The following is a 25,168-nucleotide window of genomic DNA, read 5'->3' as shown; positions in this document are numbered from 1 at the left end:
TCAGGATCCAAACTTGTGACCCCTGCATTAGACCACTGAGCCGCTCTGAGACCATTTTCCAAGATTTCTGCATACTTCAACTGTAGAGCTATAAACAAGAGGTTCTGAGTGGTTCACCGTGAAACACATGTTAACAGCAGATCTTCTACACTGTGAGGTGAGGCCTCCATGGAGTGCATCAGTGAGTCCTGAGTGCCCATGATCCTGTCGTCAGTTTACCAGGTCCTTTTTTTTGGAGTACTTTTTGTAGATTGTGGTCACTGCATACTGGGAACACCCCACAAGACCTTATTTTTTGTAGATGTTTTGACCCGGTTGTCTTGCCATCACAATCTGGACCTCAGATCCTTATCCTTGCTCATTTTTCCTGATTCCAACACCTCGACTTCAAGAACCGACTGTTCTCTTGCTGCCAGACAGGTGTCACAGTAACAATGTGATCAATGTTATTTCACCTGTGAGTGGTGGAATTCTCCTTTTAGAGGTCTCTCAGTAACAAAATATGCAAAGCTGCTGTACATTGTGTTGTTTTAATAAAAAAAAAAACTGGTTTCCTTTATTGCTGCAATATCCCTGGAGAAAAATAAGCAGTAACACAATAGAATATAGTAAACATAACTGTCTTTTCATAAAAAAAGGGATTTGGCCAAAAGAAACAAGAAACAACATAAAATATTAGGCCGACTATTACTTGGAGCACTCTCTACTTGCCAGCACTGATAAAAATAATATATAAGAATGTATAAGCCTCGCTTAGATGCTATGTAACAAGATTAAAGCCTCTTTTGTTAAGGCACTATACTGAGATCAGAAGTTTGTGGCCTGCAGTTGCAATTGAAATGATTCAACCCTTGAACCATTTAAACAAGACCACTTTAAATAGCTCAACACAACTAACAGAACAAGTGCTTTCTTTAAATTCAGCACACTGACACTTAATGACGCTAGCAGTCTCAGAATTATTCAACCCCTTCATGAGTGTCTTCAGTGCTTAGTAGAGACCCTTTTGCTGTTATGACCTTCTGCAAACGTGTTGCACAGCCAGATACCAGCTTTTGGAGGTCTTCCTGAGGAATCTTAGCCCATTCCTCATGGTCAGTGGCCCAGCAAAGCAGCCCCAGAGCACCACTGAGACACCACCATGCTTCACTGTAGGCAGGGTTTTTTTCAGCATATGCTTCATTCCTTCTCCTCTAGAAATGCCGCTGATCCACAGACCCGAAAAGTTCCAATTTCCAGTTTCACTCCACAAACGAAAATCCCAAAACTTCTGTGGCTTATTTTTATGGTTTTGAGCAGTTTGGAGCTGAACGGGATTCGAGGCCTTTGGCGACTTTTTGGATCTTTTGCAAGAGTTTTGAGCACCTGCCACCAGCCAGTCCAGGTATTCGATGTGTGATGCAAATAATGAAGCCCTCAATCTGAAACCTAATTTGCAAACGTTTGCTCTTATGAGGCATTCTATTCAGGGGGGTTGAATCATTCTGAGACTGCAGCCGTCACTAAAAGCGGCATGTGTTGAATTCACAATGGGGGTTGAAAGATTGCGATTCCAACTGTATGTACTTCCTTCTTGTGGAGCTCAGTTATTAAGCACTGTACTGAGATCAGAGGTTGTTAGCCTGGATGATCTGCTGCAGGATGCTGTCCACATCTCCCGTGTCATAGCTGATACCATGCATGTCCAAATTAGGCAGGATGGAGGAGAGGAGAGACACAACATTCCGACGGATAGCACGTAAACGCTCCAGTGCAATGCTGTGGAGAGAAACAGCCAAAGAGAAGCTTATTTTTTCAGGTCAATAACAGGGAGAGAGGAATACGGAAAGACTGGAAATAAGAAAAGAAAATAATAAAAATGTAGTGTAGAGAGTAGCGGGGTGGAACTTAGGTGTTTATTATGTTTCTGAGCTGTATGAATTACAGGGAAGGAAGAGGATTAAAGGAATACTCTCGCGTTTCTTTTTTTTGCATTCTATTGTACCATTGATTACTATGAACAACAAATGGACCATGCTTCACTGAACAGAAAAACTGTGTGCTCAAAATTCACAGTAGTAATAGTTTGGTTGCCGTGGGCCCTGTTATGCATGTTGCAAAGCAAGGTGGTGGCAGCATGAAGGGGATGCTTTGTGCATCAGTACCTTGACACCTTGTTACCACTGAGGGAACAATACATTTATATCAAGCACACAGGCAGGTCTACTTCACAGTGGTTAAAAAACAATAAACATAGATTTTGGGTATAGTCTAGTTTCAGCAGAAATCCTACTGAAATGGTAGGGCCTGATGTACCGTTCCTGCATGAAGGTCTGCATGAAGGTCACTAAGCTGAAGCAATTCTGTGAGGTACAGTGGGCTAAAATATAGTGTGTAAAAAAATGGAGTGGTAAGGGCGGCCGTTGGTGCAACCTACAACCTACAGAGATCACGCAGGGACTCACATGAGAAGGAAAAACACCTTCACTTTCAATGGAAGTCAATGTAGAAAGAGTCACATTATGTTTATATTTATTATATATAAATTTATTATATAAAAATAAATAAATTGTTATATATATTTATTTGATGATTTATTTATTATGTACACACTTGCTAGCAATTCTCATTTTCTGAGACAATTGTCCTTCCATTCTTGTAATCAAATGGGCTGATCAAATAAAAAGAAGCTGTTCAAACTTTCTATACTATATAATTTATAATATAAGTTATATATTTATATATAATTTAATATTTTTTTCTGGACAGCTGGCACAAACATAGCCTCACTGCAAACAGATAAACAGTTACAGACCTTAGACAGAGCTAAAACAAAACTGCACATACCACTTCATCACATTGTAAAAACACTAGAGTATTCCTTTACAGTGGAGAGAAAGGCCTTGGTTTACCTTCAAATAGAAAGATGAGAAGAGTAAAGAGAAGGAAAGAATTTTCTGATGCATGTGTACACACCTGTCATTAGCGTTAGAGGGTGTGCTTGTGCTTTGGTCTCTCTTCTCCCGTGTGTCTCTTTCTCCTTGTCTTACTTTGCCCAGGAGCTGCTCTCGCTCTCTTTTTAGTTTGTTCACCTCTGTAAAGAGAGCCTGATTTTGGCTCTGCAGCTGAGCCAATGCTTTAGTCCAATGCAGTTCATCTGTGGGGCTCACTGGTGCCTCCTGCTCGCCTGGAGGATTGCTGTTTCTCTGCAAAGAGCTTTGTTTGTCTGGCTGAGGCCCTGCTTTCTGTAGGAGGACAGAAAAGCACAAATTTAAGGGTTATCATTCTAAATCAGTGCTGCCCTACAGCAATTCTCTTAGTTATCACTGAAATGAAACTACCTTCCACTTGCTGCTCTTATTTAAATGTTATGTAAAATACATGTGCATATCTATATATACAGCACAATATAAATATTGCTCTTACCAACTGCTCTACTTTTATTTCATCAAGAAAGTAAACTCACTTCTGCCCGTTTTGCCTAATACTTGAAGGTTCTTTGACCAGTGGTATAGCGACTACACAACCTGACCTACTCATATAGAAAGCAGTAGCCTACATCATCACTGACCATATAGTAAGACAGACTAACTAGCCTAGCTCAGCAACGTAACTGTAACAATTAGCTAGCTACATAAAACGCCTCTATGTTACTATTTGTCCAACACTGGGGGTCCATGGGGGTGCAAGACTGTTAACAGTAAAGGTGTTGTTAAGATGATTCCTGTTAATATAGATTAGGGTTTACATTTTTTAGGGTTTAAATACTGACATATGAAGTTGCATACAGCTGAGCTAGTCTCTGCGTAACTGGTGGCTGATCAAGGCCTTTCATAGTTAAGGGAGTGACTGACTGGCGGCTGGTGCGGCTGAGGGGAGGCACCACAACGGTCTGAGCTGGTGGAAGGTGATAGGACGCTTGTATTGCTGCAAATATTGTTACGACCTAAAAGACTAGTTAAACTACATGTTAGCAGCATTACTTTAAGAGCAAGATTTTTTGTGTGTGAAAATGTGATTTGATTTGTTTAGTTTCCAAAAGGGCCTATTCTGTTAAGTCATTTGCCCACTGTGTGAGTTCATATACTGTCCCCTTAAAATCATATTATTGTGTGTGTAGTCAGGTGACTCCGATATGGATGCAACATGGAGGAGAACTTAAGCACAGAGTCAACTGAGCAACCGGAGCAGCACAGATCTTCAATCTACAATCATCCATTAATCATAATCAAGGTAAAATGTTCTATTAGTCGTGATACTGATCTAAAATCATATCATCCAGCACTACCTGGGCATCCCTGCCTTGCACCAAAAAATTCCAGATAGGTTCTGGACCCACCACAAAGCGAATAGGAAGGCTGGATTGAGCATTTTAAGTAATCTGATGTTCTGATATTTGCATGACTTGCATTTGTAGACCACCTTAATGTTTTCTGTTCAGTGAGGCCTTCCAGGTGAGGCTTCCCTGGCCTACCCTGGTAAAGGTTAAATTATTACTTTTCTTGTGCTGAAATGTAACCTACATTAGTGTAAATGTAAGCTGGTACATGCAAATCCTTAAGGTATTCTCCTGTGGATATGGAGTATGCCTGTACCTCTGACTCTGAAAAGCTTTCTTTCTAACCTTGGATGCTGTAGAAGCTGTTGCTTTGGTTTGGACCTCCGCATTAGAGGTCAGCGTTTCTGCGTTCTGAGGAGAGGGCACTGCCACCCCCTCTCCTGCCAATCCGGACACTTCCCCTTCCGCTAACATAGCTGTTTCCACAGCTGGGTCCTGAAGGCCGAGGGTCCTCTTAAGCCGTTTGGCCTCCCGTTCCAGCTGAGCCAGTCTCTGCGTAAGTGCTGGCCGGTCCAGGCCTTCCACAGTTAAAGGAGAGACTGACTGGCGGCTGGTGCGGCTGAGGGGAGGCACCACAACGGTCTGTGCTGGCGGAAGGGGATGGGACCAGGCCATGGAAGATTGGGGGTTGAGAGTGGGTGGCCAACCAAGGGAGCCAGAGGCAAGCCTGGGCTGCTCTTTAGGCTGGGGGCCCTGTGAGGCCTGCTGTTCTGGGGGACTCTGGTTTGAGTCTACAGCAGGAGGCTCTGTAGGAGTTTGTGTTTTGTCCTCTTGGGGCACCATACTCGGGGCCTTTTTGCTGTTTGCCTCCTCTGTTTCTAAAGTTTTTTCAGCTGTTGTACTTGAAGTTGTTGTGGGTGTTATTTTCTCTGCTTCTTCAGAAAGATCTGTGGTCTCAGGGCGTTTTGGGGACTTGGTTTCTGTTTCACTGTTTGACCATGTTGCTTTCCTTTTGTTCCTACGCATGAGGAACAAAACATCAGAGTTAACAAGCTGTGGTGAATAGTTATTGTGAATAATCTGAAAAAGCTTGCAATATACTGTGTGCTGTAGACTAAATTGCAAAGTTACTGTATATTCTTTTCAGACCCTTGGGATTGTGACGACTCTGGCGTGGAGTTTCTTCCCTTGTTCTCAGGCTCTGTGATGTCCATAACAGCTTCCTCATCTGTGTCTTCTGAGGGGGGCTCCGACACCCCTTTGCATTGAGGAGGAGCTCCACTTTTCTTGCCCTTAAACATACAAATACAAAATTCTTTTTCTTCTATATTGTCTCTGTAACCATGGAGTGAGGATGTTCAGCTTTAAAGGATTGTACTGTTAGATAGAAATGATAAACTATGTCAGTGACAGTTCATGTAAAGACTTAAGACATCATCACCATCTCCCCTAACATTAAAAGCTGCCATGCTTTCCAGCTTGGATGAGTTTAAAACATATATTAAAGTATATAACCAGTAGGCATAACCACCTCCCCCCACATGTGCAATTAAGAGTTATTTGCAATTATCTGTAAATAATATTGCTATTGCTTTTTTTACTTCTATTTTTTATTTGTTATATTATTTATTTATTGTGTATATATTGGTAATTTATCTAAGTTTTTGCATCTGAATGTCTTGCTATCACTTTCTGCTGTGACACTGAGAATTTCCCCACTGTGGGACTAATAAAGGATTATCTTATCTTAAATATTTGCTTTTTTGTATTCAGTTTATGTGATATGCTCTTATATATATGCAGATAAATTCATTGACACAGCAGTGGGATATAGCAGTGGCAGTGTCGCTGAGGTAAACTGGCCTATTCCCTGGCCCCTTTGTACAATATTTTACAAACTTTAATATTAGTTTGGTTTAGGTTTACTGACATGTGCAGTACCCCTCTGTTCTACTTGATCATCCAAACACTCTTTTTATGCATTTCTGTTATATGTGAAATGTGTGCATGTGATTTTGAACTCTGAATATAATCTCTAAATTAAAATTTAGCTGCACACACATTCATTTGATAGACGTTTATGGAGTAAATGAAATAATTACTGCACTTCTTGAAATCAATGTATAAGGCCATGATTCTTCTATCATGATCTATCATGATTTCCCTGAGCCAATAAAATGTGACACCAACACAGTAAATTGCTTAAAATACCTACATCAAGTCTGGTTTTAGAGAAAACACTGATAGTGGACCAAAATGTAATCTATTTTACAGCTGCAGCCAATGGGGCCATGCAGCTAGCCAAGCTACACCTGCTTACAAAGAACTTTGATTAAACCATTTAAATATGCCGGTACATATATGCCTAATGTTCCTAAATTTACAATTTTATGGAAACACTGGTTCTCTGAAATGTTGAATTCAATCAAGTGAGTTTAGGGGTTCATGAAATGGGTAAAGAAAAAAGAAAAGAAAAACCCTGGTAGAGAGAGTGTAAAACCTTTTTTTTTTTTTTTTTTTTTTTACTGCATTTTTAATGATAATTCAGTGTAATGAAAGGTCTACCACCCACTCTGCAAAAAGGAAGACAGGTTACTGCATGCAAAATATTGTTTCTCACCTTGCAAGCACAAGTATGAAACGAGTTTCCACATAAACAGGTTCTACTCTGGACTATTTTTAACACATGGCTTTAGATTCACTTCCTCTTGATCGCTACTATAGATAGTGTCAGAGCCTCCCAGTAGTAGAACCAAAAACCATGCAAACCAAAAAAAAAAAAAAAAACACCTGAAACTGCCAGTATTCTGAGAGAGGTGGGGGCATGTTCGCGTTAGTACATATTAAGCCCCTCAAGAGTGATATCTGCATACCAAATTGTTTGGTTAATTTTGTTTTAGGCTGTCTATTTGCTATTTTTACTATTTGGTCAACACTGAAGTCAAAATGCAAGCAGACTGGATGATTGTCAGATGAATGATATGGATAAATTTTTATATGAATGTAATATTTTATATAAATAACCTGTCTGTGCAAAGGCACTGCAACATCTGTTTTTGCCAGACAAGCCACAACTTCTCCTCCCCCATAAACCACGCTCAGTGTACATGTAAGCTGTGGTGACTAACAGTGAACTCTCACACTGTAAATGTACATAGCATTTCCCCTTTTCTACAAATTTATAGACACTGTACAGACAGAGACGAAGAAAGAGAAAAACTGTACACAGTATGTGTGTGTGTGTATGTGTACATATGAGCATGTTTAACTAGATGTGTAATACTTAAGCCATATGGCCAAATGTTTATGGACACCCCTTCTAATGAATGCATTCAGCTACATTGCATAGCAGATGTACAGATGTGCAAAAATCCCTGGAGCAGATAAGCATGAACTCATTGGCACCATGGCGAATGCCAGGTGTTGGCTTGACAGGGTATAAAGTCGTCCAGCATTGAGCTGTGGAGCAGTAGAACTGTGTTCTCTGGAATGATGGTGCTCCATTCAAAACTTTTGGGCAGAGTTGGGGAGTTGGGGTGAGGTGACGTGGTCATTTGACATCCCGACCTCACTACCGCTTTTGTCGCGGAATGCAATCAAATCGTCCCAGCAATGTTCCAAAATCTAAAATCTAAAACAGTTATTCCAACAAAAGCAGGATAAACACTTTTTAATTCCCTTGATTTTGGAAGAAACAATGAATGATCAGATGTCCCTATACCTTTGACCACACAACTTAGAAATAAAGACGCTACAAAGAGTTCTTTGAGTGATGCCATAGAAAATATTTTCCTCCCTTAGCCTTCCAAAACACCTGACTGGCTAGCTTTCATTACAGTGTCTTTTCCCCTTCTATTCTATTATACAGTACTTAAGACTGCAGACAGAAACATACCTTCCAAGAAAGTAGACGATGAAACCAACACCACTGGTCTTTGTGTGATTATGCATGCATGTGTGTGTTAGAGTGTGTGTGTCTGTATGTGTGTGTGTGCACATGCTCATGCTTAGTATCTCCTCACCTCCACAGACTTTCCTCTTCTTTTGACAGGGCCTTGTTCCCTATAAACAATTAAACACACTTGGTTAATGTTTGTGGCAGATTATTAATGTAAAGCCAATTATAATTTAGATGGAAAAAATTAGGTGTGGTTTTTTTACACCCAACTGGAATACACTATTCTCACAACTGAGTACTCAGGATGTGGTTTAACAGAAACACCTACAATGTCACACACACAAAGACCCCCACACTTAAAGACACTGGTGGCTAGTGGTCACTTTACTGTTTTTTGTATGTTTTCTCATAGCTGGGTGTCAGCTCGTCTACCGTCTCCTCTGGTTCCTCTGGCACTAAGCAGCTCCTTAAAGAAAACAACATGAAGGTAACATGATCAGGTCAGTTGGTTGTATGATGACAGTGTGTTCATGCACATGGACACACATTCAGACCCATACACACATTCTTCAAACAGACATAACATACATTCTAAGCATGAGAGGCAGTGCTGATGGAATCTGTTGAAAAGAAGCACCTACATGTCACTGGAAAGGACACAGTAAGAAAGCAGGTGGTTGCTAGGGTGTTACTAAGTGGTTAATATGATATGTAGTCTGCTAAAGTGTTTGATTTAGTATTCCAGGAGGATGTCAAAGTATATAGTGTGGTTGCTTTATTGTCTCAGGTGGTTGCTAGGGTTTCTGCTAGGCAGTGGTTGCTATGATGTTGCTAAGTGATTCAAATGTTATTCCAAGAGGTTGCAAGAAGTGGTGTAAGATTGGATCATCCATTTGAGTATCGGATAATTTTTTGGATCAGCAAAAAAGAACATTTTGTGTTACTGCTTCATTTGTATTAGTGATTTATTTGGACAGTCTGTTCGTTTGTTTGGATTAGTGACTTTCATTTTGACAGTGTGTATGTGATGTAGCAGCTGAGTGGAGTAAGTGCCTCTTTCTCACTCTCCAATTTTCTTCATAGGTTCCACTTGGGCTGGGCGATATGATAAAAATACTATATCACGATATTTAAAGACTTTTTTCCCCGAGACACAATATTTATCACGATACATGTAAGACTAAATACATTTGTAGCAACAGATTCTTTTAAACTACTATTCAGATTCTCTTCTGTACTGAATAGAGTGATTTTTATTCAATATCTGCTGCACCAGTTTAATTACACTGTGAAAAAAACTGCAGCTGATCAGTGTTTATTAAGCCCTAACAGTATCCTCGATATGCTTAGAAAAGCATACCGTGTATCACGATAACACAATTTATCACAGTACGATAAAATATAGTCATATTGCCCAGCTCTATGTTCCACATTAAAAGTCCATAGGTCTGAGGTTGACTTCCTTTTCTTCTTTTTACACTCTGTCAGTGTACATATGAGACTCCCACTCCTCACACTAATAGAACTCTGCTCTCCACTCACACACCAGAGTGACGTCACTGCAGGTGTGTGGTCGTGTTGCTCAGCAGTTCACCCACACACTCTGTTCAGTCTGTGTTTTTACTGCATCTCTGCGTCCAGATTGAGGGAATCATTACTGTAAAAAGTAACAGCGGCAGTGTTCCTCACTGTTATGGTTAAACTTCTTCGATCTGTTACACCACTAGTTGCTGAGTCTTAATCACAAACAAATCTGTGTTTGTTAGCCAGCTAAAAAAATATAAATTGGAAGTTGTAAAGAGTCAGTGTGCCCCCTGCTTTTTACCAGGGTGTTGCCATTTCATTTACCAAGGCTTTAAATGCTGATATGGTAAATAAGCAGCCACATGATTGACTGTGTCATCTGAGTCTACCACTGCAATATTTTATCTGGTAGGTTTTCAACAACATCTAGTAGGTAATAAGGGGGAACGTTTAGGATTTTTTTAACTGCAGAAAAACATGCACACATAATGAAACCAGTCTTATTAAATATGAATAACAGTTTGCTAGTCACTGATGTTACTTCTGTAGCACACAAACAGTGGATTGATGCCAAAAATGTCAATGAAATCTGGATGCCAGAACACAGCCACAGCTGCCTTCAGCTGGGGAAGTTTTAGGCCAAAAAAGAAATGCTGTATAAATATGTCACATGGCAGCCTGGATGTTTTAAATGCCATGATAAACCTTACATGTGGCTGTCACAGCTGGCACCACAATACACAAAACACCATTGCCAAAAATGACCCACAAGTGCCTTAACTGGACTGTTTTTTGCCAGAATTGTCTGTTATCATTCTCACACTAACTGCAGAAACAGAGGGTTAAGTTAGGACACTGTTTGCGTTCTCCTATTCTGCTCTTTTCTTTTCAAGCTGTTATTCTGGGATATCTCATGACTTAAATTTAAAACTAAAGTTGCCAAGGTGACTAAACAGATACAACAGGATTTCAGAAGCAAGATGTTTTCCATTAACACAGCCCCTGACCCATATTGGCTACATTGGCTAAGGTCAAACAATTCTGTTTTGCCAATTTTGCATTATTAAAACAAAAACGTGTTGCACTGCAAGCACTTTTTGACTGCTAGGTCATAAAAGCTTAGCACTTACTAAATATTCACACCTCCCCCTGAGAAGGAGGTGAGACTCAAGACCCTAATAGAGTGAACTGAGAGTACAAAGAAGACATATACAGGACTTGAACAATCTATGGTAATGAATTAAGACTACAGTAATAACTCTATTGAGCTACTAATAACAGTTAGCACAGTGTGCTTTGGTTGTTTATCTTCAGCTCTAACTGCGACACTTATTGTGCCATTAGAATTATTAGGCTAAAGTCTTATTTGTAGGTGTAGAAATGAGCATCACTGTTTTGGAGACGTAAAGGGGAAATAGGCAACCCTGATTAAGCTACACTTTTTATTCTAGACCTCAGATGTCAGAGTTCTTAGTATATAATGGACATCAGACAGTCAACAAACTAGGTCTTTCCTTTTTAGTCTAGTGTTGCTATTTTCACAGCAATATTTCACCAGAGAGTCAAGAGTCAGACTGGGTTCGTTTAGAGTAGACACACCCTTTAGCATTAATGTTAACTAATGCTTTGCTTGCTTAGTAACAACAGACACATGCATTCTGGTACACATCCAGCTGATTAAGTGATCTGTGGTGCTCACCATTTGTAGTTTGAGGTAATATGTTAACATTATTAAGAATGTAATACCATTCACTCAAGCGTGTATACCTTGCATGTGGTATATCATCTGCAGAAATGTTTTTTTTTTTTTAAATCTATTGTTTTAGTGATTAGTATCTTATTCATAGAGTTCAGTGTTGGGCAGTATCCACTTTTACAATCCGTCTCAATGTACTATGGCGGTACATGACATTACTGGAGGCCTGCTTTCTGAATGAGGCATACCAGTCAGCCAATCAGAATAGAGGTTATTTACGTATATCAGAAAATGTTCATATAAAAATTAATGAATTACGACATGGTTCATCAATCCCCACAAGTATCTTAAGTGGACTTCAGAGAAAATATGAATAAAAAAGCTACAGATGCGGGTTCTTTAATACTTAAAAAATAAAAAATAAATGTCTAATTAATAAGAAAAAGCACTTCTACTATGGTACAAAGAGTGTGGCAAGACCTAAGAGGCAAGCGTCCAGGCTTTTTTCTGTCCTGGCACCAAAGTGGTGGAACGAGCTGCCCCTGGATGTCCGAACGGCAGAGTCGCTCGCTGTCTTCAAACGCAGACTGAAGACCCACCTCTTCAGAGAGTACTTGGACGAATAGTTCTATGGTCGCCTTATTGTATTGTGTTTAGCAATGTCTAAGCTTGGAGGTATCTTTTGTATTAGTCTATTCTAACTAGCTGAGGTTTTCTTGGGTAAATAGCAAAGCACTTTGTAAGTCGCTCTGGATAAGAGCGTCTGCTAAATGCCGTAAATGTAAATGTAAATGTAAATGTCTTGATTGGAGGGAAGAAGATATTATAAAGAGAACAGCTGGTATTTTCAAGCCAACGTAACCTGTTGTGACCTCTGAGCTTAAGAGCCATCAAGGTGTGAGTGGGTGAAGTTTTTCCTAGTGTTAACTCTAACCTGAGCCGAGAGTTGGGATGCTGGCTACAGGTGAAGCGGTCTGGAACATTCCCTCTGAACAGATGAGTGGGAATACCTCTCCACTTCATACACTCCTCACACTGAATCCATGACACATCACTGGAAGAGAAAGAATTATACGTTTCTTTATATTCAACAGTATAGCTTTCCATCCATATATCCCACTGCAGATGAACCGTTATAGTTTTTTTTTTTGCAAGTGAGCAGATATTTTTATCATGTGTACGCTTCAGTTAGGTGCAAAACCAGCTGCTATTTCCTTTTGAGTTGATTTACAGATAAAGTTCCTTCACTTTCCTCCGGGTTCTATTCATGCTCAGCTGTAGACTTGACAAGACTGTTTCCTTATCTTCATCACCAGCTCAATAGGTCTGAGGTTGGCTGTGCGTGAGGCGTTGAGAGTCGCAGAGAGCGTGTGTGAACAATTTATGTAGATGTGTGAACTCTGTGGTCTAACAGAAAATTTGCCTGCTATTGCAACAGCCCGTTCCTTACTAGATCAGCCTAATTTTCTCTGTTTTATTCATCAATCGACCAACCAACAGTAACTAAGTAACTAAATACACTGCATTCATTTGCTCACTCCAAGGGAGCTGAACATATCAGATGTATGTCAGCCATTCAACCATTTAAATCATTCAATATTTTTAATCTCATGTATTATTGTATTAATGTAGTATGTATGTACTGCTTATGAATAGCCTCCATACAGCTATTTATGTGGAGAGATCTGGAGGACCTGCATCCTAGTCCTAGTCCTATCTTCATTTCTGAGTTCAGGTGTTTCAGCCACATCTAGTGCTTACAGCTGTATAAAATCAAGCACACAAAATAAGGTCTTTAAACATAACACGGCCATGGGATTTATGACATTTCTGCACTGCTAGGTCCGCCCTGGTCAACTGTAAGTGCTGAAGAAGAATGAATATCTAATATAGTGAATATATAATATTAGCACATCACTACCATCTCAGCATTTTGTTTATTTTACTGTGTTTGTAATCCCCTACAAATACACTATTTTTTTGTAAAGCTATTCCATGCTGATTAATTTGCTTAGGTAGATAGGTAGAAAATATTGAATATCAGCATCGGCCTAGAATTAGCATTAGCCCATTAGTCCATTGGGGATTGGTGATCTCTACTTTAAATGTTAGTTGCTGCCCTATTTCTGTGGGTGTTTCATTAAGTAAAGCATTCATGTAATACAGTAAATTAATATCAAATGTCACGGGATGTATTACTAGGCTTATTGCAGTGCATAACACTATAATCATCATGTGCTGTTTTGTCCATATTGTGTAGCCCTAGTTTTCAGTGTTGTCCAACAGCAACATGGCAAATAAAACAGCTTACACTTCTTCCTCCTCTTCCTCATCCTCATCCTCTTCCTTTTCCTCCTTACTCCCGTCCACACTTTTCCTCTCTAAGGCTTGGAAAGCTCTCTCTTTTGCTTTTTTTTCCTTTTTCTCGCGCCAGTAGTCATTGAGCTTGATGCCGAGAGCCGCTATAGTGAGCCTAAGAAAAAAGAGATCAACAATTAAGTCTATTCAGTGGTGACATCTAGTGTAGCAGTTGTTTTCGGTAATAGTCTGCATGGACTGAAGCAGTACTATGGTAAAAAGCAGCAATCAGGCAATGAGAGTGTTTGCTATACCTGTACTCTTTGGTATATTCAAAGTCCTGCTTGTTGTGGGCTGGTTTAAGGAAGTTACACTCAATGACTCCAATAACCCCTACTCCTGATCTTTGCCCTGAAGACTAAGAGAGAGAAAATGAACAAAGAACATTTCCACAAGAAAATGAATCAGCAATGTTTATATTCTGATATTCCCAGTCCTCCTGAAGATAATCACACTTATGGGGAATGAGTGTTACATTCAGTACCTTAATTTGGCAGCCCACTTTCTCATAGGACTTAATGAGTCTGTTGTTGTGGTACATCATGATGCCATAATGATCTTTGTTCTTACGGTTGAAGCCAAAGGTAATCTTCACTCGCTCATTCTGATTTTGGTATGGTTAGGGATTGTTTTTGTCTGGTTCGCAGATACACAAATCCTCTTTATGAACAAACTTAACTTCTTTTCTTAATTCAACATATTCAGGGTTCTCACTCTTTTTAGAAAAACATTTTCCAAGGCTTTTAAGAGACATGTTTCATGTACTGTAGTACACAACTAGCATATTAAAAGCCTCTCTGCATATGTATAACTGTATGCTACTCTGTTTCACGAGATACAAATCCCTTGGTGAATAGTTGTACAAATGTAATGTAATCAGTTTCAGAGCTGCCTGTGAAGATGGACAAATAGTGTTAGCTTGCACAATCAGCTTAGCTTGATTAGTGAAAAATTGCACATTTAACACAACAGGTAACGTTTTTCTTCAGTGATAAACATGTGAATACATGATGTCTTGCATCCAACATTACAATTCTAATGGTTCTAGCAAGCAAGAAAATGTATGAGGAAAAGGATGCTAACTGGGATGTTTGCCAATGTGTGTGAGGATGACCTAGTCATCAATGACAAAATCTGTGTAAAGAGCAGTGACTTACGTATCCGTTCATAAAGTTAAACAGTATGATATGATGCTGGTGTATCTGCCAACATAGTTCAGCATTACAAACCTTAATAAATAGAGAATCAGCTTAAATATGCTTAAATATCTTATTGGCTTAACAGCTCAAGGTTTTTCATGCCATTTAAGCAACAAAAATAAGAAAATAGGCATATAAACAGTATATATGCTTTAGAATGTGAAGATATGTGTCTCTGTAGAGGTTGTGAACTTATTTGGTCTACATTGACTTAAACCTTACATTGACTTTTTATTTTTTTCCTATTTCTGTAAAGTTGCAATGCTGTTGCAATGCTATTTTAAGAGATTTTAACCATTTATTTATAATACTTAAAAAGTATTCAGCTCTTGCAATGTCCACCTGATGAGAGGTGTGTGAAAGGATACAATAAATTGTGGTTTGTAAACATCATTTTCTATCATGGAAAGACTTTTGGACACTAGCTTGGTCTGAACTTTTCTCTGCCTGAGAATGATCTGGATCCTGGGTTTCAGATACAGAATACTGAGATATGCCTGAGAGAGAGAGAGAGAGAGAGAGAGAGAAAGAGATAGAGGTGGTCATTCTCTTATTTCACTCTTTACTTTATCTTAACCCTGTTATTCAACACTTTAAAACTCACCCCCCCTTCTCCCTCTCCCCCCTTACCCTGAGTGAATAGTCCATCTCTGGGACGATGTGGTCAGTTCTGCGAGGGCCAAAGTAACTCCTTTTGCTCTTCACCCCCTCCATCTCCTCAGAACGGATCTCTGGCAGGCGAATGTCTTCCTTGTCTGCATCAAAGTCAAACTCAGGCTTTCCGTCCTTGTTCCTGTCAATGAGGCAAGGAGAACACAAAACACACGCTCATTTAGAGACATTTTCATTCACTTTTTTATTTTAAAAACTACACACTACACCCTTGTTACAGTGCACTGATGTTACTGATGAGCACATGGCCATCACTTCATGTCAGGACAAACCATGGGTGCATTGTCTCAATGAAACCTTAGCTGGTTACTCATGTGGCTATTTAAATAATGCAAATGAATGATGTGCTAGAAATGCATCCCATCTTAGACTTGATTTCCTGTAGACCGACTGACAACAGCTCTTCAACAGACCTTTAAAGTAGGTCATACTAAGCATATCTGCATATCTGCAAATCAAATTTTGGTCAATGTGGAGACACATTTAGGTGATCTGATCATGGAAAAATTCTAGTTTAAATGAACTAGCACATTTCTTGGAAACTCATGTGTGCACACCTAGGGTCGATTTGTCACTGGACAAGAAGGCTGTGATGTGGTAATACAGATATAGTGTCAAGTAATAATGAAGAAATATAACTATATATATATATATATATAATATATTTTTCATTTTTCTCATGTTGGGGAAAAAGCTCTTCTCCATCCTTGCCTGCACAAATCCACAGACATAAAAATAAATAAATTCCAGATGAACAGTTTACAGTGCTGCTAGAAAGTTTACGAACCCTTTACATTCCATTTTCTGCATAACTTCAACCTGCGATCAGATCTTTATTTAAGCTCTAAATTCTCTAAGCTCTAAAATATTATTTTTTCACATTTATATTATTAGGCAAAACATGCTGAACATCTAGGAGTATGACTTAATTGACAAGTGTAATTGAAGTCAGCGGCAGGAATTAGGAGTATATCAATCTGGGGTGAGTTTACCAGGTCCTCTCACGTTTTAACATAACATAACCGTGGACCTTCTTTATCACGCTCTGGTTTTCATCATACAGGTTTAAGAGGGTCATGCCTCAAAAGAGGTTACAAAAAACAATTCTGAAGTTTATATTCTACCGATCCACTGTGAGGCAGATCCTTTATAAATGGACTCTACCAAGGAATGGTCATCCGGACAAAATCACTGCAACTGCAAATACTATTACAGGAAGTCACACAGAATCTCAAGGTAACATTCAGGTGCCTACAGGTCTCTTTTGCTTGTCTGTATGTTCACCAGTCCACCATCAGGTGAACACTGAACATGAACATGTATGCATGGTAAGATAGCAAGGAGGAAGCTACTACTCTCCAAAAAGAACACTGCTGTCTATCTGTAGTTTGCTTAAGACTGCATCAGTAAGCTAAAAGCCCACGTGTTAAGCACAGGGGTGTGCTATCATGATTTGTGATTATGCTTTGGGTCCAGGATGGTTTGCCAAGTCATGGCAAGTCCAGATCTTAACCCAACAGAAATGTTGCGGAAGGACCTGTGGAAGCAGGCTTATCAACATCACTGAGTTAAATCAGACGTAAAAAAGAATAGGGCACAATTCCTTCTACTTGTTCTGCCGGTCTGATCACCAGTTACTAAAAATATTTGGTTGAAGGTATTGCTGCTCACGTGGGCCACCAATTACAGAAAGCAATAAATATAAATGAAGACAAAGACAACCATATTCCCCATTTGTGTTCGACACTAGTGATAGAATCTGACCTCTTCCTTTATCCTATCTGTGCACTAAACACACATATATACTCACTAGTGAGAAAACACACATGCAGTGGATAGTGCAAAGTGATCGCTGCAGCGTCCTGGGAGCAGAGAAGGTTAAGAGACTTGCTTAAGGGTTGCACTAACCGCTGAGCCAATTATGAAGGCTTACTAACTTTCTAGAAGCACTGTACATCAGCTAAATTAACATCTGCTGGAGTTTAAACGTCTGTTAGTGATTCACACCACACATTTAACTTATTTTCACATAGTCCACTTGAACACCTTGAATTAATAATACTAAACTGTGCACTGTACATGCTTTATACATTTGTACATAGCTTTAGATTCTATATTTTAGCAACACAGATTTAGGGATGTGCAAACACACACTAGTAAACTAGGGACAGTGAGCACACACACCCCCAGAGCAGTGGGCAGCAGAGAGGGTAAAGGGCCCAAAACAGTGGCAGCTTGCCGACCCACCCATTCAACCCATAACCCTGTCATCAATAGCTCTGACCGCTGAGCCACCAAGACCAATCCACTACTGCTTTTCTGCATTCTGTTTAGACCACTGTTGTACATGTGCTATAAACAGACATTGCACGTGAGGCAAAAGATATCAAGTGGTCTAAATGCTACTATTAAAATAAACTATTCAAAGAAAGAATTACCTGGGCTAGCTGCTGCTTGTCAAAACATAGGCACATAAAAAAGTGGATCACTTACTGATTACTGACCGGTGTAGCCAACACCTCACAAGGCAGTGCGTCCCATGTGGTTATGTAACCAGCAAGTAACCAATATAAACTCACATATGATATATGGAATTCATATAACCGAGTGCAATGTAAGGTCTTTGAGTTTAAGGCCGTAGCTCAGCAACTCTCTAGCTTATCTTATTTTATCACTACCAAAACCTAGCTGGCTGATAGAGTTATTGTTCAAACGGCCTTGAGGGTGCAGGCTAGTTCATCTCACAGAAGTTTCAGTTGATCATAAATGGATCTCCTTCCTTGTCGTTTATTATGCTTATGCATTTTAGTTTATTCAATCATAATTACGTTTAACCAATGAATTGTAACTTCTTTGTGCATTACTGTCTGATAAAATACAACAACAGAACCCCATTCTAAAAATATATGGCTTCGATGGACCTTCGAGGTCTCTGAGCTTCCCCCCAGCTGAGATTCTTTCTAAAAAATACACATATCATTTTCTGAGCATTATTTATGACTTTAATGTCCTATTTAGAGATTTCTACCTCACCCTGCTGGTATACCACATACCTCCGTATGTTCCAGATGAGGATCTTGGTGCCCTTCTTGCCTGGGATTGAATCCAGCTGTTCCTGCAGCTCAAACACTGACTTGAAAATGGAGTGAGTGAGTATGGCTCTCAGACTCGCCTCAGAATCCTCTGTTATCACCAAAGACTGTGAGAGAGCGGTGGTTAAGGATGGAAGGCAGGAAGGAAGCACACACACATCCAAAATTCCTAAGTAAATCTGGAGGCATCATGTTTTAACTAATTGGAGTTTGCAGAGTAACAAAGCATAATTAAAACACTACTTAAACACAATTCTTAAGTAACTATTCTTTTTAATTATAACAAATTATGACAAGAAATGATGCAACAATTACGGTACATAATATAAAGCATTTAAATAACTAGAGTCATTTATACAGACTTTGAACAAATACACATTTTCTGTTACATCAACATAACATTCAACTGTCATTAATGGTACATCTTTTCGGTCAAGCAACTGCAAAGCCTGTGTCTGGTTGGCACCTAACCTCTTACCTCAACACTACAACTAGATTCAATACTGTATTTTTTAAGTCGTAGTGAATGAAGAGAGAAACCAGACCGCCACTATAAAACAATGGTTCCTGGTTCATCTTCCACACAGTAAATTTGTCAGTGTTAAATCGACACTGTTAGTGTTCAAGCAAAACTGTAACACTACGAATAACACATGTAATATCTATGTGTGTGTGTGTGTGTGTGTGCACATGCGAGTGGTAATACTATAATTAATGATTTCATTAAGGATATTGGTCTGTTGGTTGAAGGGAGTGATGGGTACTATGACAGCCTGAGATTTGATGGCCTGCAGGAATGTCTGTGAGAGCATGCCCACACTCTGACATCCTCCATTCTTCGTGAAGATCAGAGCATCGCGGCCCAAACGCATTGAACCTGACTTGAAGCCATTACCATAGACTCCTATGGCCTGGTGACTGCCCTTACCAGATCCTTTCTCTGTAAAACCAAAACTAAAAAGAGAGAGAACGGCAGAGAAAGAGAGACACACAGACGGACAAGAGTGATTAACACGCTACAACAAGTCGTCAAGTAAAGGAAAACACATCGCTTTTCTATGTTCCATGATGTACAGGATACAGAGGAGTCTATCTCATTATAGAGACAACAACCATCATGTCTTAAACACGTAGGCTTACTATTTGGTATTGTGTAGATACCAGGACGTAACTAGATACTAGGAATGGTGCAGATACATTAGGAATTAACACACTGTGTCAATGAGTTAAGTAAAGATCTCAATAGAGACACACTTCTACACAAACATCTGTGAAGAGAACAGCCCAGCATATTTAGTGTGAGGTACCTCAAACCTGTCCATGCTGCATGTAGACGCTTACAGCCCCATCAGAACACTGGAAAATAGGGGGCTGACTATACATGGCTGGCTGTTGTTATGCCAGCTTTTAACAGACCTGGTGCAGTGATGGTAAATTATGTTATTGATGGTGACACAGCGTTGTTTAAATATCATCATGGTGATAACATTAGCGTTCCTATGGGATAATGGTGTTATTGACTATCCAATGTAGTGTAAGCGGATATTTTCTCAAGCTGGGCTCCAGGAGCAAGCTGGGCTCTCAGGCACATCTGGCGACGGATGCTACTTTTCTCTTCTGTGGAGGAGGAACCACGGCTTTTAGCACGTGCGACGGCCCTGTGTGGCCTCCAGGCCCATCACAAAAGTCCAAAGCCATCCGGCTGGGAAGTGGGTTCTAGCTCAGCCAAGAGTCCCTTGATATTCTCTACTAGCTTGAGTTCACTTCAAAACAAAGATGCAGTAGCTGGAAAGCCTCCTTCAGTGTGGTGTCCCTCTCCAACTGACAACACAACGCTTACACAGCAAATAACCAGCATGTTCCATCTAGTGCCTGGGGTCCCCTCTGAGGTTCTTAATACAGTCTATAGTGTGTTAATCAATTAGTTAGCACGTTTAATGTGTTCAATGTCCACACACATACACACATGCCAGAAAATGCGGACACATCGGCCTTGTCTAATCCTCCATGATTTTGTAAGGTGAAATGACATGTTAAAGCCAGAGTTTGAGTGAAATACTTGTTTATTGTCAGTCTTAACAACAGTGAGATAAGGAATACAGAGAGAGAGAAAACGAGCGTAAGAGTAACTTACACATGGCAGTGACAAGGAGAGAGACATGACAGAGAAGAAGGAGCAGGGGCGGAGAAGACAAACACCAGTAAAATCACTATATTTTAGTAAATGTTTCATATAACCAGATTTTACTTTTTTTAAAATAACTTTATAGTGTTTAGATAGCTGCTGTAAAATCACTTACCGTGTGTAAGTGTGTCTGAACTGATAGCTGTTGCTGTTTGTTGACCACTGATGTGTAATAACTAATTTACGGTGCACTGATTATTCACCTTTATTTTAGCAAGGTCAACGCGCAAATCTCTTTTACCAGTGAGCCCTGGTCAAGACTAAATGAGCGATTATTTGCTTTTCTATGATGTGTGCATTAGCCTCTTCCTCGGTTCTCAATACACTGTTCAGAACTGGTTTAGAAGAACCAAAGAAAGGAAAATGGTTCTCCTGCTGGCAGAACGGAGCATTTGGAAGATAGTTTAGTGTCTAAACAGGCGTAATTCAAGAGTAAACGGATATAATGGAATAAAATATCTGTCAATGAACGAGTAAAACCAAATTGGGAGGTTTTGAAAGCAAGGACAAAAACGGTTGTCTAAATCATCCTCTTCAGACATATAAGTAAATGGTCACCCAGCCCGACCTGCTGGAAGACTGCCCGCTAAGAAGGTCCCCTCTACCTGCGTCAGACCAGCTGCCACCTACCAGTCTAACCAGCAGCCTGAGCAGTTCAACAGTATAGATGGTTTGGTAACTTTTGTCAATAATTTATAAACAGTTCTAACCAGAGGAGGATGGGTCGGGTCCCCCTTGTGAGTCTTGGTTCCTCCCAAGGTTTCTTCCTCCAGCTCTGAGGGAGTTTTTCCTTGCCACTGACGTCGTTGGCTTGCTCACTGGGGGTCTTTCTTATGTTATTTCTTTTTTTCTGTCTTGTACTGTATTACTGATTATGTAAAGCTGACAACAACAGCTGTAAAAAGCGCTTTACAAATAAATTTGACTTGACTATAAACTAACTAATGTTTTTAACTGCTGTTCTGTGTGTCATTTGTGGTGCTGCATCACATTACAAGACTCTGAGCAAACAGCAAAAGCTAAAGTTGTCCTCTCACCTGAACTTTTTTTGCTCAAAATAATGCCACAAATTAACGCTGTCTAGGTTCCCCACTGCAGAATCTAAAAATCTATTAAAGGCACAGAGAGCACGCCACAACAAAACTAAGGATCAGTACTTTAAAAGCCAAAACCCGATCAATAAAAATAATAATAATAAAAAAAAACGATCCCATGCCACTGGATCAGATTGGGACATCCCAACACAGACCATAAAAAAGAACACAGACCATAAAAAAGACAGAGGTTCAGACTCAAACCTGTTGGTGTAATTGTGTTACATGTAATACAGTCACGTAAATCATATGTTTATCAAAACAACAGTAATAACTTCAAAGGTTAAACCTGAACATGACACACGTTTGATATGAGAGCAGCTACACCAGCACCAGCACAGGCCATGAGCTCATTTTTAAGTCTATGAGTTTTTTTTAGAGAATTAGGAAATGATGCATGGTGTATGAGCAGTGCTGTGGTCTCCAGGCTAGCAGTGGCCCTGTTTCATTACACGAAGATAGACAGCTTAGAACTAATTTAGATCTCTGTGAAACAGGCAAGAACATTTCTGTCATAAGATATGTCCAAAGATTACAACCTGCTCAAAGCCCCTTAAAAAAGGGTGCTTAAATAAAGCATAAAAAGCTTGAGAATCACTCCTTTAAATGATTACCTTGAACTACAACACATGCAAGTCACATTTATATGAATTACAAAATATATAACATTAAGACAGTGTGCGTAGTCAACCTCCAATTCCTTGTATATTATGATGCACTGGGCATTTGAAGCGGGTGCCATGGGATGGGGTGGTTATGGGTGGTATACACCCACCTTATCCTTGAGTGACTGATTGATGCATATCTTGTTAAAAATATTAGGCCTGTTTGATTATTCATATTTTTATCATCATGTCCATATGATGCAGCCCCAATGACAGATAACAGACTCTCAGACTCTTTATAAAACATTCTAATTCAATGGTGTATTTTTAAGAAACAAGACAATTTGTTGGGCTGGGTGGACATTTAGTGATGCACATAGGTAACCCAGACTGTATGTGTGACATGGCTAACACTAGTAGAGTTCATTTAGTAATTAACCTTGTATTTATAGAGCAGCAGTAATGCCAGGGCCCAAATATAGACCAACTAAAATCTGCCCTGTGTTTGTCTGAGGAAGCGAGTTTTCTTGCATGAGAGTTTCTTTGCTACTATCTATAAATAACAGTTCCTAACTCACCTGAGCATTTTATGCAGCTTGTTGGGCGTCATCCCACTGCCATTATCCGTAAAACTGAGACAGTGATGCCCCTTTACAGTTACCACATCGATCCAGATCTGCTTGGCTGTGACTCCAGGATCAGACGCATTATCTATCACACAGAGAGATTACACTGATTAGACATAACATTAAAACCACCTGCTTTATATTGTGTAGCCCCCCCCCATTCAACCCACTAAAACAGCTCTGAGCCATCAAGGCATCGACCCCCAGACATTGACAGCAATTTAACAGTACTGCAGTGCTACAGTAGTTCCTCTGTGGGACATGTGTCTAGCCATCACAATCTGGTCCTCCTCAAAGTTGCTCAGACCCTTACACTTACACACCTTACACGCTCATTATTCCTGCTTCCAACATATGACCTTCAAGAACTGCTTGATCACTCACTGTCTAATACATCCCAGATCTTAACAGGTGCCACAGTAACAAGATAACCAACTCTATTCTCTTCACTTCACTTCTCCGTAAGTCACACACAGTCGTGTTGATGAGCCAAGTTGGGGAATGCACAGTCACAGATAGATAACAAATGAAGAAGCCAGCTCAGTTACACATGTTCCTCAAACAGTTGTGGGTGCAAATGAGTCATAGAGGAACAGTCTATTTCTGCACTCATTCAGTCATACGGCAACACATGCATTCATCCCCTCCACGGTGAGTGAAGCTGACTCTAAAACAAGTGTACCACACACTGCTAAACTAACAAACCTTGACAAGACGGTTTACAAATTTACAAAGGCCTGACAGACTATGGGTAAGGCAATGGTACGGTGTAAACTGTAAACACACTGAATCATCTTTGCATGCATTTGTTTATGCATTTTTGCATTTCTGTCCACAACCACACTACAACCCTAATATCTTCAGGCAAAATCATCTTCAGATCTAATCAGAACAACCGTTTGTCACTTTGGGACTAATGTAAGCAAATACTGCATACGAGCTGTCAGTTTTACTTGACTGAACTCATAGTTGCAAGTATTGTAAGTAATACTGTCTGCACTGTTTTTGTGAAATAAGCTAAATGATCTCCATTATTACATATAAGCATAAGAATAGTTACAGATTTATCTTGAAATAAGCCGAATTATACTGATTTTTCCTTGATATAAGCAAAATTATTTGATGCTGGAATAAGACAATTTAACTAGACAAACTAAAGTCAGGAAAAAAAAATAATAATCTGACAGCAATCTCAAATCAAGACTAATATTAAGATAATTAATATTAATATTAATATTAAGATATTCAGGCTAGATTTTTAAGATCAAATCACTAAAAGCCAAGATGTAATAATTCTTATGTCTGTTCCCTGCACTAGCTGCTGGGTTTTCACTGGAGGCCAGGCAGATACTCTTAACAACGAACAGGAAAGGAAACACACAGGTTAACTGAGATTGAGATTGAGAAGGATCCTGGTGTGCACACTTTCAGCCATAACGCACAGGTCAATGGTCGGCTGGAGGCGCAGCAGGTGCCCAGATTGAGCCAAACTCAGCGTTCCCACTGCGGAAGTGGATCTGCTAAAGTGAAAGCTTGGTGGAAAGTTTTCAGTTCTACAGGCTGCGAGAAACAAGCAGGACGCCTTACCTACTAACTCTGCGACAGCACTGAAAGGCCACGTGTGACTGGTGGAGTTGCTGTCAAGGTAAGATGGGCTCATCTAGAAGGACACAAGCGCAGGACATGGTACATTGCAGAACAACACAACAGCCATATTGCAGTAGTTTGTGTGCATCAGTAATACGCACGGAACTGAGGCGGATCCCATGCTCGCTTAGCCTCGCCATGGTGTTATTCCTCTGAATACGGCGGGCGCAGCGCGTCACTGCAACATACAGCGATATCACACACACCAAAAGTCTTCCTGCCGCGCGCGGTCTCGCATTCTGCCGAGGAAATCGTTAGTCGTGCTTCCTCTTTCACTTCTGCGGTGGCCCTCGCGTAGTGTCTCTGCTCTGTCT

The 25,168-nt window shown here is 39.9% G+C and overlaps 2 protein-coding genes across 3 annotated transcripts in view; both read right to left on the bottom strand.

Annotated features, from left to right (window-relative positions):
• Nucleotides 1-2,857, bottom strand: part of rpl26 (ribosomal protein L26) — a 164,083-nt gene extending 161,226 nt beyond the window's left edge. Inside the window, exon 1 of the mRNA XM_072668772.1 lies at nt 2,854-2,857. The gene's annotated coding sequence lies outside the window, so the exon portion shown is untranslated. The remainder of the gene's footprint in view (nt 1-2,853) is intronic.
• Nucleotides 517-25,168, bottom strand: LOC140545742 (MORC family CW-type zinc finger protein 3). 2 transcript variants are annotated; one of them, XM_072668711.1, is made up of 17 exons: nt 24,956-25,168; nt 24,795-24,867; nt 23,160-23,292; nt 19,431-19,651; nt 18,659-18,806; nt 15,564-15,726; nt 15,302-15,430; nt 14,219-14,338; nt 13,989-14,092; nt 13,688-13,849; nt 12,311-12,430; nt 8,545-8,622; nt 8,281-8,320; nt 5,390-5,550; nt 4,604-5,276; nt 2,956-3,224; nt 517-1,758 (listed from the first exon to the last, which is right to left on the bottom strand). In XM_072668711.1, exons 1-17 carry the CDS (start codon nt 24,992-24,994, stop codon nt 1,608-1,610), a joined length of 2,784 nt encoding a protein of 927 aa, XP_072524812.1. In that variant the 5' UTR covers nt 24,995-25,168; the 3' UTR covers nt 517-1,607. The 2 variants fall into 2 exon arrangements, with proteins under 2 accessions (XP_072524812.1, XP_072524819.1); XM_072668718.1 differs by having other exon boundaries at nt 5,408-5,550.

The sequence above is a fragment of the Salminus brasiliensis genome, chromosome 2 (assembly GCF_030463535.1).
Source record: "Salminus brasiliensis chromosome 2, fSalBra1.hap2, whole genome shotgun sequence".
Classification (NCBI taxonomy): domain Eukaryota; kingdom Metazoa; phylum Chordata; class Actinopteri; order Characiformes; family Bryconidae; genus Salminus; species Salminus brasiliensis.
The sequence above is the reverse complement of the archived record's forward strand: the minus strand, read 5'-3'. Positions and strand labels throughout refer to the sequence as shown.